At 38.9% G+C, this 23,652-nt stretch overlaps 2 protein-coding genes across 3 annotated transcripts in view; both read right to left on the minus strand.

The window, feature by feature from the left end:
- The window catches only part of ITGA1 (integrin subunit alpha 1), a 194,379-nt gene extending 171,263 nt beyond the window's left edge, over positions 1-23,116 (minus strand). For both annotated transcript variants that reach the window (XM_020996822.2, XM_020996814.2), the window contains exon 1: positions 22,964-23,116. In XM_020996822.2, coding sequence (XP_020852481.1) covers positions 22,964-23,021 — 58 coding nt within the window. In that variant the 5' untranslated portion in view covers positions 23,022-23,116. The remainder of the gene's footprint in view (positions 1-22,963) is intronic.
- On the minus strand, positions 1,888-5,619 carry PELO (pelota mRNA surveillance and ribosome rescue factor). Its single transcript, XM_020996837.2, has 2 exons — positions 3,937-5,619; positions 1,888-3,487 (listed from the first exon to the last, which is right to left on the minus strand). The coding sequence occupies exons 1-2, from the start codon at positions 4,660-4,662 to the stop codon at positions 3,056-3,058; spliced, it is 1,158 nt and encodes a 385-aa protein (XP_020852496.1). The 5' UTR covers positions 4,663-5,619; the 3' UTR covers positions 1,888-3,055.
- Positions 23,117-23,652: the final 536 nt, after the last annotated feature.

Raw genomic sequence — 23,652 nt, forward strand, 5'->3', positions numbered from 1 at the left:
GTACAGATGAAGGATAATTTTACAGAAAAATATACTCAAGGACTACTTAGAAGTGAATGAGGCAGCTAGGTGGCTCAGTGGATAAAGTACTGGGCTTGGAGTCAGGAAGACTTGAGTTCAAATATGACCTCATATACATATTAGCTGTGTCACTCTGACAAGTCACTTAACCTTTGATTGCCATAATCCACTGGAATGGAAATGGAAGACTATTTCAATATGATTGGCAAGAAAACTCCATGGATAATATGGCCCACAAGGTCACAAAAAGTCAGAAATGGCTGAACAATAAGTACTGAATAGAGAAGAAACTTCTCCAACATAATTTTTAAGAATCTAGGATTAAGCATTTTAAGAGCTTACAATATTTTTATTTCAAGGACTTTACTAAAATGCCTTTTTTTTCCACTCCAAATTGAGCATACCGAAGTAAAGCACCATTGCATTGCAGAAATCCAAGAAAAGGCAAACCAAAACAAGCTTCAAATTGTTCCAACTGAAAAATGATAAATATTTGTGCACCAATATATTCCTGAAAGGTATAAGCCATGACATGTTTTTAAGTTATTAAAGGCATCAAGATTTTAAGAGCATAAAAGGAACCATTATGTTACTCAAAATGTTTTATTCTTAACCAATGGCCTATTTAAACTCAAGACCCCCAGACATCTTCCACTAACCTACTCTCAGAAACCCTCGTAGGAATCGCCTCCTCTTCTGAATCCTGATAATTCCACAGATCCTCTTCACACAAAACATTTAATGGTCTTCTTTGTTCAGATTTAAAAGAAAAGTAAGCCATTCTCAAACCACTTGTTTTTAAAGGGAGATTTGGAAATAAAAGATCTTTACAAATTTTATTATCTGGTATACAAGTTATTAAATATTAGAGAACTTTTTCAGATATGTATTTGATTACTATGGGGAGAAAAGAATTAAAATCTGAACACAAGCAGACCTTATTGATTTAAATGCTCTTTGGGTACGGTCTGTGATTTCCCTGACATAAAGAATTCTTAGTGAGGAAATTCCCTGGACAAGACAAAGGCAGACCTGAAACTACTCAGCAATTTAGTCTGAAAGAGTGGCCTGAGAGATCAAATGACAGGTTCAGAACACCACATCAGAAACTGTACTTGAACCCCGGTCTTCCTAAGCTTCAGGTGGCCCCTCGTGGTTACAATGATGCGAATTATCTTAATACTGTTATGGGTATCTTTAAAAGACTTAATTTGGTATAAAGCATGGCCTACATGTGAGTACATTTGTTTTTTGGCCATTTGACAACAGAAAACATCTTAGCTTAAGGCAGAATTTTCTGAACTAAAGGACATGCCTTTCTGGAAAATGTGAAGCAATGGTAAAAATTATTGGATTTTTTTAGTACAACTTTTACATGAATAATCCAGTTTTCACTGCAAAGTTCAAATCAATCAAATCAACAAAACTGAAACAGTGATTAATATATGCACAATGTCAAACTATCAAATTGCTGTATGTTAATGGTCTGCCATATTTAGTTAGCATAAGCCAATGACACATGTATCATCCTATTGCTTTGCTGTATCTGAAAATGAAGTGTTGTAGGAGGTTAAGTTAAAATACCAATATATGTTATGTATCTTAATGCCATTCATTTTGTCAAGTATAATATAAGCTTATTTAAAGTGTGTGTGTGTGTGTGTGTGTGTGTGTGTGTATACACATGCGTGTGCATGTGTGTGGATGGGGGAACATGATTTTTTTTTTTGCTTCAATAAAGAGAAATTGTAAGGTGTGGGGGGGAGAAGCCTGGATTAAAAGCAAGATCTATTTTTACTCAGGGTTAGCAACTTTGTGAAGAGATTTGCTGGGAAGATTCATGTAAAATACTGGTAAAAATGGTAGTTAGGATTATCAGTAGATTTTATTTACAGGTATCAGCTGTTAGAACAGGAAATAAATTATACCATTGTGGACTGATAAGGAGTTAATGAATGTCTAAAACTTTCCACTTGATATCCATAGACAATGAGCAAAATAAAATCCACTATTTCAAATAGGAATAGATCATTTAACTGACATTGCAGTGAACTGGAGAATTACCTAGCATCCTTTTTCAATTATAAGTCAAACATGTCCTTGCTTATTATTTTGCTACATATAGGCTCTATTCAATCATGGTGCAATTGTATGACTAAACCAAAATTGTTTAGAATCTAGAAAACACTGCTTTAAAGCTCCCAGGTATTTAAGTATACAACTATTAATAAATTTGACAAACCAAAATAAGTACCTGGTATAAATAGAAAGACCATATACATGAAGTCAAAGTTAGATTCCACTATGACCTATGCTAATAATTAGCTGCTTGACCTCAGGAGTCACTTTAATCTCTCTGGACCTGAGTTTATCATTTGTAAAATTCAAGTATTATATTTACAAAGGTTCCTTCCTACTCTAAAACTCCATGAATAGTAGGCTAAGTAGTGCACAGTATAGCATAAGGTTAACAGTTAAGGATAAGCACAATGGCTTCTTGGAATGTTAAAAAAGCTTTCATTCAATTCCTGGTAATTTCCTTAACAATAATGTCAGTTTTTAGCTTTTCTTTGGTGAATATTCTATCTATCTTTCAAAAAACACTCAGTTTAACTATTTGTGAAGTAAAATTACCACAATGTACTCTGAAAATACAAATTAAAAACAAAAACAGTAGCTTATCCCCAGTACAATACACACTGAATGCAGCTGATGTAACAACTTTTTTCCTATCAAATTGCTTATTCTAAGTATCTCTAAGATTCTAAATATCTCTAAGCCATTTTTTATCCTAAAAGTAACTGCCAATATGAATAAGAATAAAATTAGACATTACTTTTCTCTTAATTTATTTTCTAGTTGTATAGGTCTTACAACAGAAAGAAAACAGCCCGACAAGAAAAACCTCTCATGTAAATGAAAATGATCTCCCTAGCAGCTTTCACACTCGATCTGAGAACATCTGTTCTATGTATTAGTTCAAGCAGGTGAAGGAGTTGGGCAGTAAATGGTCTCTTTTTACAAGTGCTAGTCATTAATCGCCTTCAGAACTTGAACCAGACTCCTGGTCAGAGAGATCAGGGACAGGGAAGCGCAGAATGGCAGCAACTCCTGTCAACCGGCTGAGCTGCTCCCCAGATACATGAAGACTAGAAAATATCCGAACAGTGCCTGCATTCTCTCTGACACTGTCCACCAATTTCACATATCTGCTTCGGGTGGCTACATCCTGGTGTCTGAAGAGCTCATCACTGATGAGCAGTGTGTCAATTGCCAAGGCCTCATTGGCCTTTTCCACCTGCTTGAGTCCGTAGAAAGCTCGGTCAGGTTCATGTTGCAACATCTTGTAGAAGTCATCTAAAGCTTTTACTTCACCAGCAGCTTTGGTGTCTGAGAGGCGGCTGGCCACAGTAGGATCACAAAGGGCCTCTTTCAATGAGTATTTGTGTCCAGAAGAGGCATGTACCTGGAATCATAATTACAGAAGTTAAATGACATCATTCTGAGCACATATTCTACCTTTAAAAAGTTAACTCATACCTGTCCAATTAATATTAAATAGGTCAACCCTAACCGAAGTGTCAAAGCATACAAGACATTAACCTTGCTTTACAAATTATGTAGAAACGTTTCAGGAGTTCATAATATAGATTTCTCAGACATTTAACTCTCTTAGTATCAACCTGCTTATTGTTAAGTATATCTATATGATACATACATGAATATGGAAAAAAAATGAGGCATTTTCTCTTAATGCCCAGGTTACATTTTAGGGATGACTGGATATGATGAATCAGAAAGTTATTTCCCATCCCATCCCTTCACACATCCTCACTCCTACTCTATTTATTAAGACTTATGCCAACCCACAAGCTCTCATCTGGGTCCTCCCTTTGGCTCGGTTGATTACTGTACCTGAAGGAACTTGGACCGGTTTTCCAGCAGCACCTTGTTGTCCGTCTTCACCGCCTGCTGGAACATGTAGTCGCAGAACTGCTCCCGGACGAAGCCGGGGCTGGCCACCAGCACGCACTTGACCACGTCGAAGTGCACGTGGCGCTGGATGGCCTGCACCACCTGCTCGTAGAAGCGCTCCAGGGCCCGGTCGTGTTGCGAGCAGTTGCCCCGGCGCTTGCGGGGGATGTTCACCTCCACCTTGGCGCGGGTGAGGGTCATGCTGGGCGTGACGAGGCAGACGTGGGCCAGGCCCTCCTGCATGACCACGGCGGCCACGTCGGCGCTCCACGCCGGGTCGCATGCCTGCTCGATGCGCTCCAGCACCACGCTGTCCCACTGCTTCTTGGCCAGCGTGAACTGGCGGTTGGGCTCCAGCTCGATGGTGTGGTAGGCGCCCATCTTGACGTACTCGTTCTCCTGGATGTTGGTGCCCTTGACCCGCAGCTGGCACGCCTGCGAGTCGAAGTCGATGGCCTCCACGCACAGGGTGAGCGTGGTGCGCACGCGGTTGCTGCCCACGCTACCAGTGGACGACTCGGTCTGCACCTTGCGGATGGTGGAGGCACGCAGGCTGTCGCCCACCTGCACCAGGTTGTACGTGTGCCACATGTCCTCGGGCTCCTCAGGCACCAGGGTCACCTGGCCCGCGTTGTCCTTCTCGATGTCCTTCCTCACGAGCTTCATGCTGGCGGCGGGGGCGGCCGGCGAGGGGCGGAGGGGCCGGGCTCCGCCGCCTCGGGCCTGGCTCTGCCCGCTGCGGCCGCCGCCCCGCCGGGCGGGTACTCGGCTCGCGGAGGGAGGGAAAGAGCGCCCCGCGGGACCTTCCTCCTGCCGCGCGCGGCGCTTAGACCCCGCCGCCCCGGGTGGGAGGGAGCCGCGGTTAAAACCCGACGACTTAGCTCCGCGAGCCCCTACTCAGGCCGGCCGGCAGCGCGCACTCAACGGCGGCTGGCTAGTGCGCCTGCGCAACGGACACCGCCTCCCTAGCCACGTCTCTACCGGTGTACGTAAAGCTACGGAAGCGGGGGACGGCGCATGAGGCTTGCGCAGGCTCACTGAGCACTAGAGCTCGGCTCGCTGGAGTTGGCCTTATTCATGACAAGCCGACATGGGTCAGCGACTGTTCGGTGGGGAGCTGCTGCGCGCGCTCCTTGGGGTGAGCGGGAGGGGCACGGGGCGGCTTGGAAGCGTCTCCGCGCCGCCAGTTCTGCCCCTCCCGTGCCGGCAGCAGTGGCAGCAGCACACGGAAGCCTCACTGCCTTAGAACTGGAAGGGAGTCATTCATTCGTTGAACATTCAGCAGACATTTATTTAACGCCTACTATGTACCAAGCTCTGCAGATAACACATAAAACTGAAACAGGCCCAGGACCCAGAGAGCTAATAGGCATTCTGTTAGATCTAACGCAGAGAAAGATCTGTGAATATGTCTTAAAATTTTTGTATACCTGTATTTCTGTGTAAATTTTTTTTTTTTTTAAAGTTAGTTGGGGAGTGAATGGAGCTCAGGGAGATACCTTGAGTTCAAATGTGGCTTCAGACATTTACTAGCTGTGTGAACCTGAACAAGTCACCTAACCTCCGCCTCAATTTTCTTATCTGTAAAATGGAAAAATGTATAATCCATATATGTATATATTATATATAATACATATTTTATATATACAAACAAATATATGTGTACACACACATACTACATACACTACACTACACACACACACACACACACACACACAGAGCACCTCCAGGAATGTTGTAAGGTTCAAAGGAGATAACAATTGTAAATTTCTTAGTTAGATGCCTGCTATATAATAAGTGCTATATAAGTGGTAAACGTTAGCTATCATTTTGTATCCCCACAGTACTTGGCACATAGTAGGTGCTTAATAAATGTTTACTGATTGATTATTGATTTCCTTTGTAATCCTATGAATTTTATTTTAGGCCTTTAAAAACATTATTCTGAGAAAAGTCCATAGACTTCATCAGACTGCCAAAGGGGTACATGCAGGGGCTTGCTGGAGGCAGCAAGTACACTGTTAAATTTTCAGCATGAGCAGTTACATCTCAAATTGGCAATCTACAGATCAGGGCATGATTTATTGTTTGGTTGATTGTCTAGACTGAAGAAAGTGATGAAATGTTAAAATGTTATTGTTAATTAACTGATTTTAAGATGTTAATAATGCAGGTTAACCTTTAAAGTGTTTTTTTTTTCCCCCAGAGAGCTGGGTGCTAAACATTTACCAGCATACTCCATAACACACAAAAAAGAAAAAGAATCTCTGGTCTAAAGGGTCAATGATTTTAGTAATCTCTCCTTCCCCTACTTTCCTTCTTTTTAGAAGTGAGGAATTGGGCCCAATGAGGCTAAGTGACTTGCTCAAGGTCAGGAAGGTAGTAAGTGGCAGGATTCAAACTGAGACCCTTTGACTCCACATCCAGGGCTCTTAACATAGAAAGGACCAAGCACAAAAGTCATTGCTATAAGGAGGGTGGGTACCATTAGCTCTGACTGACCACTGTGACCCACCATTTCCCGTGGCTCCCATGTGTATACTCAGCTGATTGCCAGTTTGAACTGGATATACATGTGGGGTTTGTGTGTCATAGGTTTCCAAAATAAATGGCATTATAGCTTTGCAAACTCCACCAACCAGGTTGTCTTTCTGATCTTTCTAACTGTCCTTGAATGGCCTAGTTTTAACTAATAGTCCAGAAAGCATTTGTGGAATTTACTATTTAGAAAGCCTTGCAGTTACTTGACCCCGTGTCCTGGGAATTGCAGAATCCAAAACTATCAATCTGCACTTTCTGCAGAGCAGTAGCCTGAGTAAAATGCTGGATTTGGAGACAGTTCTCTTCACAGTAGCGTGGGGCCAAATGTAACTGGCCAAAATCAAGGAAAAAAATGGGGAGCAATTGGATAAATCAGGCTGAAAGTTTTCAACTAACATTATTCTGGCCCTGAATTTTCCAGGTCAACTGCTTACACTACCTGGTTTCATTAGAAAATTGCTTATTGTACAGTAATCTCTGAGTTAAGGTTAGTAACAGTGCCTTTGGCTATCCAAATTCCCTCTTCTCACCAAGAATACTTCTTTCTTCTTTTTTTTTCCCCATTCAAAAGTCTCACTGCCTAAATACCCAGCAACATGTATCTAAGCCAGGGGGTTTTTAATCTGGGGTCTATAAACTTGTTTTAGAAAAATATTTTGATATTTATATTTGGGTCACACCCAGTTTATCTAACATGGAGGTCTACTTGAGGAGCCTTTTGAGCATGTCCAGTTTGCCTAACCTGGAGCACACTGGTTCCTCTACCACATGGGTGGGGTTAGTCTCCTTTTATTGGCTCCCTGCATCTTTAAAACTGGAGAGACCCAGCAGGTTGATTTCTTTCTGTTACTCTGTCTTCGGCACCTCTTATCTGCTGCATCTACCCAGTTTACCCACAGCGAGGATGGACTATCCTTATTCCATTCCCTCTCTTTTACCCTAAGAAATGGGACTGGGGGTGCTTGTTTTTGTTCTGTGTTATTTGTCCTCAGCTTCATAAATGATCCCCCTAGACCTGGGAGTTTGAACCCTGGCAAACTTGGAGCCAGGATTGCAGGCAGGGTGGTGTATCCAGCCAAACTGGCATGGAAGCCTGGAGAAACCAGGGTGCAAGGGGACTCCAGCCCCAGAGGGATTTTGGACTTGGAACTAATACTGTGATCTAGAGTACCTGAACTAACCCCTTTCCCCTCTCGAGTGACCGAGGTGGTACAAAGAGATGAAAGAGGGTTATGCCTCTCACATGATGGGGAAGTAAATGTATGTTTGTGATCCTACCTTTTGAAGTAAAGATTTCTGTGTAAAAGCTAATATGGTTGTTACTGGCTTATGGGAACTGGGGTGCGGGGAACCACACCCCCTACATAAGGGGGAATGTCATCAGTGGGAGCTGGGGCAATGGCAGAGAGCCCACCCCTCAGTCCTCTTAAGGATAGGATCCCAGAGAACCCTGAGGAAGGGGTGAAATGGTCAAATCTAGCACACCTGGCCTTCAGGTGGCAGGGGGCGGGGCTGCTTGTGTTACAAGTATAATTGGTTTCCTTTGTAGTCCTATGTATTTTATTTGATGAGTTTAAAAACATTATTCTGATAGGTTTTACCAGATTGTCAAAGGGGTCCTTGACTCAAAAAAAAGGTTAAGAAATCTGGTCCAGGTGTTACTCTCAATGTCTGATTAAAGTAATTCCTTCTAAGGTGCAAAACAATATTATCCAGCTATGATTTGATTTCCCTTCCTCTCTCCTCACACCTTTCCCCTGCCAAAAAAAAAAAAAGTATCTAATTGGTAAATGCATTGTAACCTGGAGCAGCGAGGTGACATGGTAGAGTGCTGGGCCTGTAGTAAGGAAGACTCATTTTCCCAAGTTCAAATTTGGCTTCAGATATTTCCTAGCTGCGTGACCTGGGGCAAGTCATTTAACCCTGTTTACCCCAGTTCCTCATCTGTAAAATGAGCTGGAGAAGAAAATGGCTAACACTCAGTATCTTTGCTAAGAAAACCCCAGATGAGGTCATGAAGAGGTGGACATGACTGAACAGCAACACCCAACGAGGTGAGCCCGGGAACATTTGCTCTCTTCTTGGAACCTAATACTCTCTTCACGTGGTAGAGAAAATGAGGAGACCCAGGCATGTAATGCCTAAATATGTTCCAAGATCTCTTGGAGGCATTTCTATTACATGTCATTGTGACTCTCCCACAATCAGCCTCCCTTGGCTGTCTTTGAGGAGATGCAATCCCGCATAGAAACTGGATAGACACATTTTTGAGCAAAGGAGTCTTTAAGTATTCCTTATCTATTCCCTCTCCACCCCCTTCCTAAACCAACTCCTTTGTCCTGCCTCAGTCCTAAGGTAGCATGATATGAAATTCGGCCCATGGTTCTTCCATGTCCCCTCATCCCATCCCACACATCTCAGTATTAGAGGGAGTTAATGATTAGGGATAGAGCTGTGTTACCACAACAAACCTCAAACTGGATTCCTGTTAGGCAACTCATTCTTAACACAACCAAACTCACTGTCCTCCCAATTTCACTGTTTCTACCAGCTGCACTTCTGTTGTTCTAATCAGGTTTGCAGCCTCAGTTTTATCAGTAACTCCTCGTTCTTTCATAACCACATATTCTATCTATTCTTAAATCTTTTTTGTTTGTTTTTAGTTTTTAAATCTCCACATCTCTCATGTAAGTTTCCTTTCTACTCACCCAGTGACCTCAGGTCCTCATCAGTCTCACCTTGACTATTGAGATAGCCTCCTAATTGGTCTTCTTGCCTAAAGTTCCAGTCCACCCTTGAACAGTAGCCAAAGGGATTTTCTAAAAGCACAGATCTGAACACATCAGTCCCCTTCTCAATAACTCCTATGGCTCCTTATTACCTCTAGGATCAACTATAAATGTCCTTTTGTTTGACATTTAAAGCTTTTCTGATAATAGGCAAAGAAGGATCCTACCAAACTCTTGTTTATGAAACAAAAATATGATACTGATATCCAAACCAGGAAAAGTAAAAACCAAGAAAGAAAATTATAGAACAGTGTCTTTAATGAATATGGATACAAAAATCCTAAATAAAATATTAAAACAAAGATTGCGCATTATAACAAAGTGGGATTCATACCAGAAATGCAGGGATGATTTAATATGAGGAAAACTATTAACATAATTGATTATATCAATAATAAAAGTGACAAAAATCATATGATAATATCAATAGATGCAGAAAAAACATTTGATAAAGTACAACAATAATTTCTATTAAAATATTTGAAAGTATAGGCATAAATGGACTTTTCCTTAAATTGATAAGAAACATTTACCTAAAACCATTAGCAAGCATTATTTGTAATGGAGATAATCTAGAAGCCTTCCCAGTAAGATCAGGTATGAAACAAGGATACCCATTGTCAACAATATTATTCAGCATTGTACTGGAAATCCTAGCAATAGCAATAAGAGAAGAAAAACAAATAGAAGGAATCAGATTATGGAATGAGGTAATAAAACTATCTCTTTTTGCAGATGATAGAATTATATATTTGGAAAATCCTAATGATTCAATTAAAAAGTTAATTGAAATAATTAATAATTTAAGCAAAGTGGCAGGATATAAAGTAAATCCACATAAATCATCAGCATTCCTATCACCAATAGTATCCTGCAGGAAAAGATGGCTAGAGATACCCCATTTAAAATACTCTAGACAGTATACAATAACTGGGAATACATCTACCAAAACAAACCCAGGATCTATATGAATAAAACCATAAAAAACTTTGTACATAAATAAATTCAGATGTAAATGAATGGAGAAATATGAATTGTTCATGGGTAGGCAGAGACAATACAATAAAAATAACTTTACCAAAATTAATCTGTATATTCAATGTTGTGCCAATTGAATTACAAAAAACAATTTTATGGTGCTAGAAAAAATGAGAAAAGTCATTTGGAAGAACAAAAGGTCAAGAATATCAAAGGAACTAATGGGGAAAAAATGTAAAGGAAGGAGATTTAGCAGTACTAGATCTTAAACTATATTGTAAGGCAGTAATTATCAAAATTATCTGGTAGTAAAATGGATGATTTTGATTACATTAAATTAAAAAGTTTTTTGCACAAATAAAACAAATGTAAGATTAGAAGGAAAGCAGAAAACTGGGGGAAAATTTATAGACAGTTCCTCAGCTAAAGGTCTCATCTCAAATATATAAAGAACTTTGTCAAAGCTATACAAATGCTAATCATTCCCCAATAGATAAATGGTCAAAGGATATGAACAGGCAGTTTTTTGATGAAGGAATTAAAACAATTTATAGTCATATGAAACAAATGTTCTAAGTCATTATTGATTAGAGAAATGCAAATTAAAGCAACTTTGAGATATCATTTTACACCTAACAGATTGGCTAAAATGACAGAAGGGGAAAGTGACAAAGGACCTTACTTACTTCATTGGTGGAACTGTGAACTGATCCAACCATTTTGGAGAGAGATTTGGAATTATGTCCAAAGAGTTATTGAACTGCCTTTGTTATTGAACCCTTTGACCTAGCAATACCACTCTTAGATCTGTTTCCCAAGATGATTAGGGAAAATGCAAAAGAACCTACATGTTCTAAAATATTTACAACAGCTCTTTTTTGTGATGGCAAAGAACTGGAAACTGCAGGTATGCCCATCAACTGAGGAATAGCTAAACAAATTGTGGTATATGTTCTGATGGAATATTACTGTTATAAGAAATGATGAGCTCAGTGATTTTAGAAAAGCATGGAGAGACCTCCACGAAATAATGAAGAGCTAAATGAGTAGAACCAAGAGAGCATTGTATACAGTAACAGCAATATTGTTTTAAGAACAACTTTGAGCAACCAAGTCATTCTGACTATCATAAATATTCAAATTAACTGCAAAGATCCCATGAAAGAAGACGCTATCTGAATCCAGAAAAAGAACTGACACGTGCATATGTACACACATATATGTATACACACATGTATACACATATATGTATACACACATGTATACACATATATGTATACACACATGTATACACACACGTATATCTGTGTATATTTTATATTTATACACATACAGATTTGTGTCTAATGGTAGCCATCTCAAAGTTGGGGGGGAGGGGAAAAAAAAGAAAGTTACACGATAACTTTGTTGTATATTTGAAAGGAATATCAAGTTGTACATAATGCACCTGCAATTTCAGGTGCAATCCTCTGCTTTTATATCCCACTTTGTTATGGAAATGCTTGCTTTATTTCTTACGTTCAGAATAAAATAAATAAATTTTAAAAAATAATGCTCTTCTGAAAGTAGTCTCATCCTACCTTTCCTGCCTTATTATACATCACTACCTTTCACATACTCCGTTGTTCGGCCACACTTCCCTTTTTGGTATTTTATGGTCTCTGTGATTTTGCATTAGTTGTCTCCAATTTCTAGAATGTCCTCCCTCCTCACCTCCAATTCTTAAAATCTCAGGTTTCCTTCAGTCCTCACCTCATGTGCTATGTTCTTTGTGAAATCTTTTCTGACTCTTTCCTTACCCATTAGCTCTCTCCTCTACCAAAATTACATGGTGTTTATTTTATATCTATTTATATGCACGTTTGTCACATATACACATAATTTATCCATACCTATGTGTGCACATATGTAATCTAGCCAGTACCTTATCATAGCGAAGATAGATAGTTTGTGCCTTTTGGATTGATTTACTGATAAAGATATTATACTATTCCACCACACAGTATTGGACTAGGGTGGGCATCCTCTCTCCTTCATTATGAAGCCATGTTATTGGCAATTTTGAGTATTTGTATTTAAAAATGACTTTGAACAGATGCAAGGCCTAATAGCTACACCAGATTTGTTTTCAGATATGCACAGGAAATCCTGCACTCTCTTCACTCCTCAAAGATAATGCTTTCAGGCCCTGATGGTCTCAGGGTTTAGGAACTAACCAAGAGCTGTTTTCTTGAATAAAGTTTCACACTGCCTGCTTATGGAATACAGCCAGGAGACAAGCTAGGGGCATGAAAATAGTTTATTTCACTGTATAATGCTGTAATCTGTTTAGAGATAAGTTCTTTAGCTAATGACCCAGAGGATCAAACATTTTCCTAATAAATGGTAGTATATTTGGAGAACTTGAAAGGCTGATGCCCCCTGTCCATAGCTCCATTAACTTTATAACTCCCTTCACATTCTTCTCTTCCCTGAAGAGACTAGCAGTATCTTTGAGGATGATCTAAATTGCTGCTTTAGAAAAACATACAACTAATTAAATATTTAAAAACATGTGAAAACACCATGCCTACACTGTATCTCACAGATCTTTAAAAACAATAATGCAAACCCTTTGAACTGTCCTTTTGGATTAACTGCTTTATCAGTTGAACGTTCTATACAAATTTCTCCGGGAAATATAATTTGATCTCAGATATCTGCAGCAATTTGGGACATATTCTTTCTAGGAGTTTAACACTTATTATAGATGATGTAAGGCAATCCATGTCATGTTATTTGTTTTAAAATCAATTAAGCTTAATTCTTGAATTGTTATTCTGGTGAAAAATGTGTCAACTTATTAACATTACAATTTATAGACTTTGTTAATGAACCTATGGATAATATTATTAACACTGTTAATTATGAAATTCATTAAAAGTAGTTTATTACTTTGTATTTTTGTACTTTCTTAAAATAAAGTATTCCAGAAACACCAGGTCTCAGTTTTGTTTAAATTTAAATTGGATTCTGACTCATTAGTCTTTTGTCAACTGAGTCTTTGTACTTGCCAGTAATTTTAATTACATCTGTCACTCTAAAATCGATCTTATTTTGGAGTTTTATCCTCATGAAAGTTGGTTATAAAAAGTTTAGTAATGTCACCTCTAGGAATTTCCATTACACAACATTCAACCTGACACTGATGTAGGATAAGAAGCAATGAACTAGGAGTTAGGAAACTCAAACAGAATGCTGTGTGATTTATCTGACCTATAGATGACCATGTCAGTCTTCTATTCAGTAAACTTCAGTGACTTCCTATTTCCTCTCAGATAAAGTATAATTTCCTCTCCCAGGTTTTTAAAAGCTAAACCCTTTAAAAACAAACAAACAAACGAAGTTGGTCCAAACATATCTTTCCAGCCTCGTTATACATTACTCCCTTTCCCACATTATAGGATCCAGACAAACTGACCTTTTCTTTATTCTTCCCACTTGGTCCTTTGTCTCCCATCTCTGTGCCTTTGCACTGGCTATCCCCTGTGCCTGGGATGCATTCCCTCCTCACCTCTGCCTGATATCACCACTTTCTACACAAAGTCTTTCTTGATCCCACCAATTGCTATAGCCCTCCACTTACTACCTTATGCTTAACTACTATTTATTCTATTTATTTATTCTCTCTCTATATATTCTCATATGTGTTATTTCCTCCATTGGAATATCAGCTCTTTCTAAGTAAAGCTAATTTTTTCACAGTGTGTATATGTGTGTGTGTGTGTGTGTGTGTGTGTGTGTGTGTGTATGTCCAGCTCCTAGCACAGAGCTTTTAATAAATGTTTGTTGATAGTTGATTGATCAATTATAATGAACGAATTTGGCACTGGAGGAGAGTTGAGAAGATGCATCATTCTTCCTTTTTGTAGTGATGGGAGGCTTTGGGTGCATCTATTGTCAGACACAGTTGATATTTTGGTTGGTTTTGTGAACTGCTTTTTCTATGTTTTTTTAATGCTTCTTTCAAGGGGTGGCTGATGGTTAGGCAAGAGAAATATTATGAGATAAAGGCAATATAAAGACAAAAGCTACCAATAAAAATATGATTAAAAGAGAAAATAAATGGGTTAGATGAGATAATCTCCAAAATTCTTTTCAGTTCTAAAATACTATGATATTCAATTTAAGGATTAAGCACTGGACTAGGACCAGACCAAGTCTAGTCCTGGGCCTGCCATTTACTAGCTGTGTAATCTTAAGCAACTGTGCCTCATTTTCTCTTGTGTAAACATGGGTATTAGAATATCTTTAATGTCTGCTTCATGGGATTGTTGTGAAGGACCAAGGGAACCAATATATGTGAAAGTGCTTTGTAAACTTATAAAACCCTCTACAAATATGAGGTTTACCCACGTATGTGTTCTTGGCTGGGAGTCAGAATTCTGGAGCAGCTATGGCAACCTGCCAAATTGGTCACTTTGAAATAATCATAGTTACTCTTCTTTGGAAAAGTTGCCACTGGTGTGGCTGATTGAAGGGAGTCTGACAGCTAATCTGTTCCTGCCTTCTCTCTGCATTGCCCTTTTTCAGGCTTCACTCGGTATGTAGAGTGGAGCACTGTTGCTTAGTAGTCAGAATGATAGATTGAACGTTGGAAGAGACCTTTGAGACCAATGATTCTAATCCCCTCATTTTAAAGGTGAGGGAACTAAGACTGAGAGAGAGGTTAAGTGACTTGCCCTGGATCATACAGCTAATACGTTCATATAATCATAGGATCAGAGAATTAGAGGTGGAATGGACTTTAGTGGTCATCAAATCCAAATCCCGTCATGGTGTCTGAGGCATGATTCTATTTCCGGTTTTTCCAAGTTCCATCTACGCTTATTCTGTAGAGGAACAATCTTCCTGCTGTAAGGATGCTGTAGGAGGCTTTAGGCATACAAAAGGAAATTGGCTTCTTTAGAGTTCAGGAAGAGAGTTAGGTTTGTCTATCATGGACACCAAAATACTAGAAAATCCCAATGTGTTGATCTGTTAGTTATTAAAACCAAAAAAGAATAGATAAATCTCAAAATCACTATTTAGGGGTCAGATAAGTGACACAGTCAACAGAGTGTCTGTCCTGGAGTCAGGATTCTGACTCAAATTCAGTCTTAGACACTGCGTATCCCTGGGCAAGTCCATCAACCTCTGTTTGCTTTAGTACCTGGGACACAGTAGGCACTATATAAATGTTAGCTCTTGTCATTATTATTTGTTGTTGTTCAGTCACATCTGACTCTTTGTGACCCCATTTGGGGTTTTCTTGGCAAAGATACTGGAGTGTTTTGCTATTTCCTTCTCCAGCTCATTTTTATTTAGATGTTGAAACTGAGACAAACGGTTAAGTGACTTGCCCAAGGTCACACAGCTAGTAAGTGTCTGAAGTCAGATTTGAACTCCAAAAGCTGAGTCTTCTTAACTCCAGGTCCAGCACTCTATGCACTGTGCCACCTCGCTTCTCCCATTGTTATTTAGAGGCTTCTTTTCAGGTGTAGGAGTAGTTAGATGAGAAACAATCAACTTAAACACATGTTGTTAAGGAACAGGTAACAAATATGTATATATATATATATATATATATATATATATGTGTATATATATATATATATACATATATATATATATATATATGCACACTTTTTTGGGAGGGGTGAGGCAGTTGGGGTTAAGTGAATTGCTGAGTCACACAGCTAGTGAGTGTTATGTGTCTGAGGCAGGATTTGAACTCAGGTCCTCCTGACTCCAGGGCCGGAGTTCTATCCACTTCGCCACCTAACTGCCCCAAAATATTGTTTTGAAATAATAATAGCTAGCATATATATTTGGTTCCTTAAAGATTTCAAACTGGGCTGAGACTGCTGTTATTATTCCTGTCTTACAGTTAAGGGAGCTGTTGCAGGCCAAGGTTAAGTGACTTGCCTGGGATCACATCAGCTAGTAAGTGTCTGAGGCAGGATTTGAACTTGAGTTTTCTCAGCTACTTGTCTATTACTATATCCATTGTGCCAGCTAGCTGCCTGCCAAAAAGATACTTCTGTGGCATTAGGTTCCTTAATTGGCAGCTAGGGGGTGCAATGGATAGCGTCATGGTTGAGCCCTAAGTTTGGAAGACCTGAGTTCAGATTAATTATCAGACACTTAGCTGTGTGACCTTGGGCAAGTCACTTAACCCTGATTGCCTCCATCTCCTCAACTGTAAAATGAAGAGAATAATAACACCTATGTCCCAGGGTTGTTGTAAGGATTAAATGGGATAAAATTTGTAAAACACTTAGCAAATTGCCTGGCAATAGTAAAACCTAAATCAATGCTAGCTATTATTATTATTATTATCATCTTGTAAAAGTTGGAAGCATGCAATTCCTGCACGTGAACACCAAGGAACTAGAGGATGAACTTGAGAAGCACAATCTGCTTGTACATTATATTCCCAGCGTATAGTTCTGATCCTCACAAACCATTCATAATTCCCCATTGCCTGCTAAATAAAGTACAAATTTCAATTTAGACTCTCTACAAATTTGTTAGAAAGATAAGCCAAGATTGATGATAACTTGATTAACTGATACATAAATAGCCCTAGTGGACAGTAATAGCCTAGGTTGTGGCCAGGCTATACTAAAGTTGGGATCATGTTCCATTGTAGTCATCATCTCATGAACCTTTCCAGAAAATTTCATGTGCTACTTTTAAAGGAAATAGGTTTTGGATGGGCTACTAGTAAAAGATGCTATTATCTCCTTGAGTCCGTGATAAGCCTTGCTCTGGGAATCTCCCAGAGAGAGAGAATTTTCCAATCTCTGTATCCCAGATTATCAGCATCAAAATTACTCTGATAAGAGATGAATAACTCCTAAGTTTCTCTGAAACTCTGTACCATTTTTTCCCAAGAACTGTGATGAACCAGTTAAATTCATTGACATTTCTTAATTCCCTATTGAACTTTCTTTGACAGTGACTACAATTTTCCTAGTCACATATTATAATGAATAGACAATCTATTCTAATTTTAGAACTGCAGTGTTGATTTCTAAAACATTATTAAATTCTATTTCTTCATGAGGAACTAAATAATATCCTTTTGGTTTTGACAAGATTTCAACATTAGTTTCCTGGCCATGTTTTGACTTTGACTTTATTTCATAAAATCATGTTACAATTTGACAAGTTGTAAACCTGAAAACAGAATTACTGATGGCAAAGAAAAACGAGTGGGAGAAGGGAGGAGGGAGGAGCTAAAGATTAGGCTAATTGGAAAGACATCATAGAAGAGGCAAGAGAGATGGACAATGATGATCTTTCATGAGAGTTTGTGAGCTACCAGAAATAGCTCTATTTGTAATGTTAGGCAAGAAACAAAATTAAGTTAGTTAATTTGTCTCACTGTTATTCTTCTTGCCTCTGCAACTGGAAGTTTTGTGAATCTACCACTTGATCTGATTCTAATTTGATTCTAATTGTTTCTTCTGATAAATTATTTGAAGCATTAAATTTCATAGAATCATAGAATCTCAGAGTGAAGATCTTAGGAATGGGATCTTAGGAAGTGAAGTTGGAGGCCATTTAGCCAAACTTGAATGAATAACCCTTCTATAAAATCTCAGACAAGTTGACATTCAGGCTATCCTTGAACACTATCAGTGATGGGGAATTCATTATTTCAAGAGCTAGCCCATTCCATTTTTGAATGCTTCACGTCAAACTTAAATTTGCCTCCTTCTCTCTTCACCTTTGAGTCAAGTAAATGCAATCCCTCTTCCAGACAACCTTTCATATATATATATATATATGTGAATGTATATGTATATGTGTATGTATATATGTATACACACATATATGTATATGCATATATGAATGAATAAAATATGCATGCATATACAACACATACATGAATGTATGCACACATATGTATATACATATACATATATATATATACACACCTATATTTTTACCTATATATTTGTATATTTTTGTTTGTTTATTCAACTGATTCTCACATATTTTGGGATCATTTGATCATCCTGATTGCCTTTCTCTAATCATGCTCTAGTTTATCAATGTCTCTCCTAGAAGGTGGTGTCCAGTACTAAACCCAGTACTTCAATGTGATTTGACCAGTACAGAGTATTTCATCAAAGCAGATAGAGAGGACCAGCCCTGGAATCAGGAGGACCTAAATTCAAATCCAGCCTCACACACTTACTTGCTCTGTGACCCTGGGCAAATCAATTAACTGTTTGCCTCAGTTTCTTCATCTTTAAAATGAGCTGGAGAAGGAAATGGCAAGCCTCTTCAGTATCTCTGCCAAGAAAACCCCACATGGGGTCACAGAGAGTCAGAAATGACTCCACCTCAACAACAACAACAGATTTGCATTAATCTGGGGGGAGGGGCAGCCACATTATGCTGCCTACTCCTGTTAAGCTTGTAGCCAACTAAAACCTCCAGATCTTTTTTGCTTAACCTACTTTCTAGCCATTAATCTTCATCCCAGTACCTCTACACAACATTTTTTTTAAACATTTTGAACTTTACATTTATTCCTATTACATTTTATGGTTTTTGTTTGTCTGTTTTCAGCCCTTCTTTCCAGTCTGCAATGATCTTTTTCAATTCCAGTTGTTTCAAACAGACATATTAGAAAAATTCTCTCATATCTGTATCATCTACAAATTTACTAAGGTTGCCATTTTTGCCTTCACAAGAGTTACTGATAAATTTTTGGAATAGAAGAGGACTCAGGACAGAAACCTGCCCCCTCCCACCCTACCCAGTTAATATCACTCCATTAATAAACACTTTTTGAATAAGACATTAAACCATTTACGTTTTGTTTTTGCCATTGTTAACAGCCCCTCTAACATTTTGGCTCCTCTCATTTTGATTAAGTATCTTGACTACCTGCCAGCTTCATTTGGAACAGGAAATCTTGTGTGTAGAAGATCTTATTCAAAGCCTTGCCTAAGACATATTTGTGAGCTATATATAGAATGACTTAATGCTAAAACCATATTTGCATTTTTGAAAGCCAAATGCTCCCCTTTATATTTTGATAGTAGTAGGCAGAGATATAATCAGTCATTCCAATAATTCTTCACTGGTCACAAAATTACTGAAGTAAAGTAAAATTACTAACTTGGTAATATAATGCTTCATGTCTAGAGGTTTTCATGGGAAGAATGGGTTAAAGTGGAAAATAGCTGTGTAGAACATAAGGAAGAACTACTGGGCAACAAAATGATAAACACTAGATTAGGCTATTGAGAAAACTTGTAATAATTGCAAAACTCAGATAATATGATCATAGATAATGGATCTAGATCTTCTTGCTGACCTTCAGGGTCTCTTCCAGCTCTAAATCTATGATTCTCTGAAGGGAGTCACAATAAGTTTGCTGTGCAGGGCTTAATGGAACTCTTCATTTTACAGATGAGGAATTCTAGGCCCAGGAAGGTAGGTGACTTTTCCAAGGTCATTTAGGTCATTTAGGTAGTAAGTAGCAAAAGTTCAGTCTTCTCTCCACTGTACCAGAACAGCAAACAAACCTCTCCAGAAAGATTTAATCATTCTCCTTTCTTCCTATGCCAGACGATCCCTTGAGTCTTGGAGGCTCAGGGCCCAGGGATGCAAATGGCCCTCAAGACTTCAGAGGGCTGCCCAAACCAGATTAAAATATAATTGGAAATGAATAACAAAATAAATAAAAATACAATACAGTATAAATAATGTTAATTTGTGTTTTTTTTAAATAAATGTGCCACACTGGGGACTCATTTTTATTTGAGTTTGACACAACTCAGTACAAAGGAAATATAAAACATAGCACCTGCTCTCAATAAGTTGGCAGTCTTGTTGGGGATGGTATATGACTTACACATTGAGAAACCAAACAAATTACGAGTCTGTATAATAAACTACAAGTATTAAAATAATTGCAATGATAGTTCATAAAAAGAAGAGATGAATGGGAACTGAAGATCCTGGAGAAAGCTTTTAGACTCTGAAGGACAGCCAACTTGTAGAGAGGTGAAGAGGCAGGAAAGAGATGAATAGAATAAAAAGCACCTATGTGGTGGAAGAAAAGAGGATGATGCTTTTGGGTGGATGGGGGTAAAAGATGATTGGCATGAGGGCTTATGACCTTGTGTGATATGAGGCAGACCAAGGCAAGCCACTGTGCTTGGCATAAGGTGTTTCTAAAATTCTTTCCAGCTCCAAAATCTATGAACTTCCTATGTACTAGAGAGAGAAATGTGGGATAAATAATGTGAGATAAGACCACAGAGGGCCTGGAATGTTATAATGAAGAATTTGAGCTCCATTCAATAGGCAATAGGGGGCTATTACAGGTTTTTGAGTAAGGACCTATTATGATGAAAGTTATGTTTTAGGAAGATTTATCTGACAAAAAACATAAAGGATAAATTAGAAGCATAGAATTTAGAGGCAGAAATAAGTTACTGTAGCAATATAGATGTTTACTGACAAGAGTCTATGCTAGAGAAATAATCATTGCAGTGGAGAGGAAGGGATGAATTAGATATAACTGAGGAAAAATTGATGAAATTTAGTGACTGATTGGGTATAAGAAATGAAGGAAATGGAGAAATCATATGAGGAATAAGATGAACTAAATCTTTGGGGATTCAAATTAATTATGTCTTCATTTAGGGGACCTGTTGATGACCAAGCTTTTTCTTATCTTGGCTCATTATAGGATTAGGTGTAATATTATTGCATTAATTATAGTAATTTTAAAAGCTTTAATGAAACACATGAAACTTCTTAGGGAAAGAATTAGATATAAGGAATGTCATTATCCTTTTGGTACTTGTTTGAAGATGGAGAAAAGGTTGCCTCATCTATAAAGTGAGGGAGTTGGACCAGACGGCTTTTGGGTTATCTTCCAGCTCTAAATCTATGCTCCTATGATCTGTCATTCTTATTTTAATTCAGCTATTATATATACACACACATATGTATACAAATATATGCATATATATATGTATATGCACATGTACATATATGTGTGCAGATGTATATTTGTAAAGACCATAAGAAAGATAACTTCCTATCCAGATTGCCATCTCTGCTGTCTCTGGGTTCATTGGTCATGAAAGAGTTAATGTATTCTCCTAAATGACTCCTTTACAACCAAGTGGTAACTGAAGTATAGGGAAAATAGAATTAATTGATATTGAAGATATTATAAGCCTTTGACATTTTATGAAAATACCACCTTTCTACTTATTCTGTTCCTCTAAATTTCATCTTTACCTATTATGTAGGTAATAGTAAAGTGGTCTTTGGCCCCTGTGATTCATTTTATAAAATGATAAGGAACAACTTTGTCAGTGGTAAAGATTATCCTGGTCTTGAGCAACTCAAATCCAGCTAAGTATTTCCAAATATGTGTCTGTGTGTAATGACAGTAGCTGGTAAATTAAAGAGCTCACTGGCTTGCAATGCTGTTCTTGTGTGACCACTGTTTATATTACTGGAAACTGCCTGTGAGTTGTTAAGTGTGAGGATGAAGGGCCCACACACCACAATAGTTCCACAAGAGTCCTTTCCTTCCCCCTTTCAACCATCTTATGAAGAACCAAGTTTTCTGCTTGTTAATAATTTCATCCATTTAAATAGTCTCTTTACAAAAGTTAGCAATGACCCTTTTCTTTTCAGTCAAAAAGAAATGTGTGCACAGAATAGCAGCTTTAATAAAAATCTAAAAATAGACTACATACTAGCAAGTTAGACATTTTTTGTGATACATCTAAAAAATACTATATGTAAGCCTTTAGTAACTCTAGTATCACAGTCCAGGAGAGCCACCCCCTCTCCCAACTCTTCTACATTCCTGGCACTTCACATGTAGATTCCTACCTATCACTTGCTGGAAAAGTGTTAGGGAAAACAAAACGAAAAAGTGAATACTATAGATAACATTGCTTATTTGCCCAGTTCCTTTTGGAGTTTACAGAGTTAAATGTTTACAATTCCTTCTCACTTTCAAACTTTTCTTGTGTCCTCTGCCCCTTTCACGACATCCCCACAGCAGAATGACCTAACATCACCTCAGGATCAGGGGGGGAAAAAAAGTTGTGTATGTCTCTTTCCCTAGCCCTGAAGCAGAGATAGTTTTGAAATCAGGATGCCAAGAACATACAATATTTCGATTCATGAGCAACGTGAATACAGAGATTTGAATTTGGCATAGATTGCGTGGCTGCCCACCTTCCTTCCCCAGCTTAGCACTGCCCCTCCACCCCCAAACAAAAGTCACCCGCTAAACTCCAAACATAGAAACACTAAGTTATTTTCCATCGCAAAAGGGCTTTAATTTAAAATCCTATTTTCACCTACTGTTTACAGTTGTGAACAGTCCTCCCTTATCCTCTAACCCCAGAGTGAAAAATCAGAACAAATTCTTAGTCAAACCAAACACAAAACACTCCTTTTACACTCTAACCTGCCCATACTGGCTCCAAAACCTAAAGCGTTTTTATTGCTTTTCCTTTCCCTCTTTTCTCCACAACTCTATTTATCCTGAAACTCAGCCTCACACCCTTATTCTTCACTTTTCCCTTAAGCAAAGTGGGAGACGATGCTTAAAGAAAGATGGGATTTCTCACCGGTAAGCAACCAGCATGCGACAGCGACACCTGGGCTGATGCAGCGCTGGCGGGCCATGACCAGCTTGGCAAGGGCAAGAGAGGCAGGGCAGGCTCCCTAGGGCTCCGAGTCTCAGTTGGGACGCGTTGCAGTCTGCCCTGAGCGAACTGTGGCCGGAGCGCTCGCTGCCTTTGAGCTTCTCCGCCAGCTCTCCAAGCAGCGGAGGCAGCAGCAGTGGCAGCAGCAGCAGCAGCAGTGGCAGCAGCCGCCGAGGGGTGATTTCCTGTGTTTTCGGCAAATGCCTCTAAGTCCTCTCCACACTTTTCACATCCAAGATGAATTGCCACATCGCCCCTCCCTTTTCTTTCTCGGTCTTTGAAATTGCAACTGGCTGATTCCCAGAGTCTGTGCTCATGTACAAATAAAGCAAGCTTCCAGTCCGTGTTTAGGCTAAAGTCCACTGAGAGAGAGGCAAACCTTAAAGGGACATCTGCATTCCATTGAATGGGCGATCACCCTTCCCGTGCCACCTCCCCAGAGTCTTACGAACGCTAGTGAGAGCAAGAAGTTGAAACTTCTGGGTGACGCGGTTTCACTAGTTAGCTCCGCCTTCACACCCTTTCCTTCTATTTAGGACAATTACAATGAGACCCTCTTCGAAAGTACGTTCTTTCACAGTCTCACTCCTAGAGGTGAGACTCATTTCCTC

This window comes from Phascolarctos cinereus, unplaced genomic scaffold, assembly GCF_003287225.1.
Source record: "Phascolarctos cinereus isolate Bilbo 61053 unplaced genomic scaffold, phaCin_HiC Scaffold_4;HRSCAF=312, whole genome shotgun sequence".
Taxonomy (NCBI): domain Eukaryota; kingdom Metazoa; phylum Chordata; class Mammalia; order Diprotodontia; family Phascolarctidae; genus Phascolarctos; species Phascolarctos cinereus.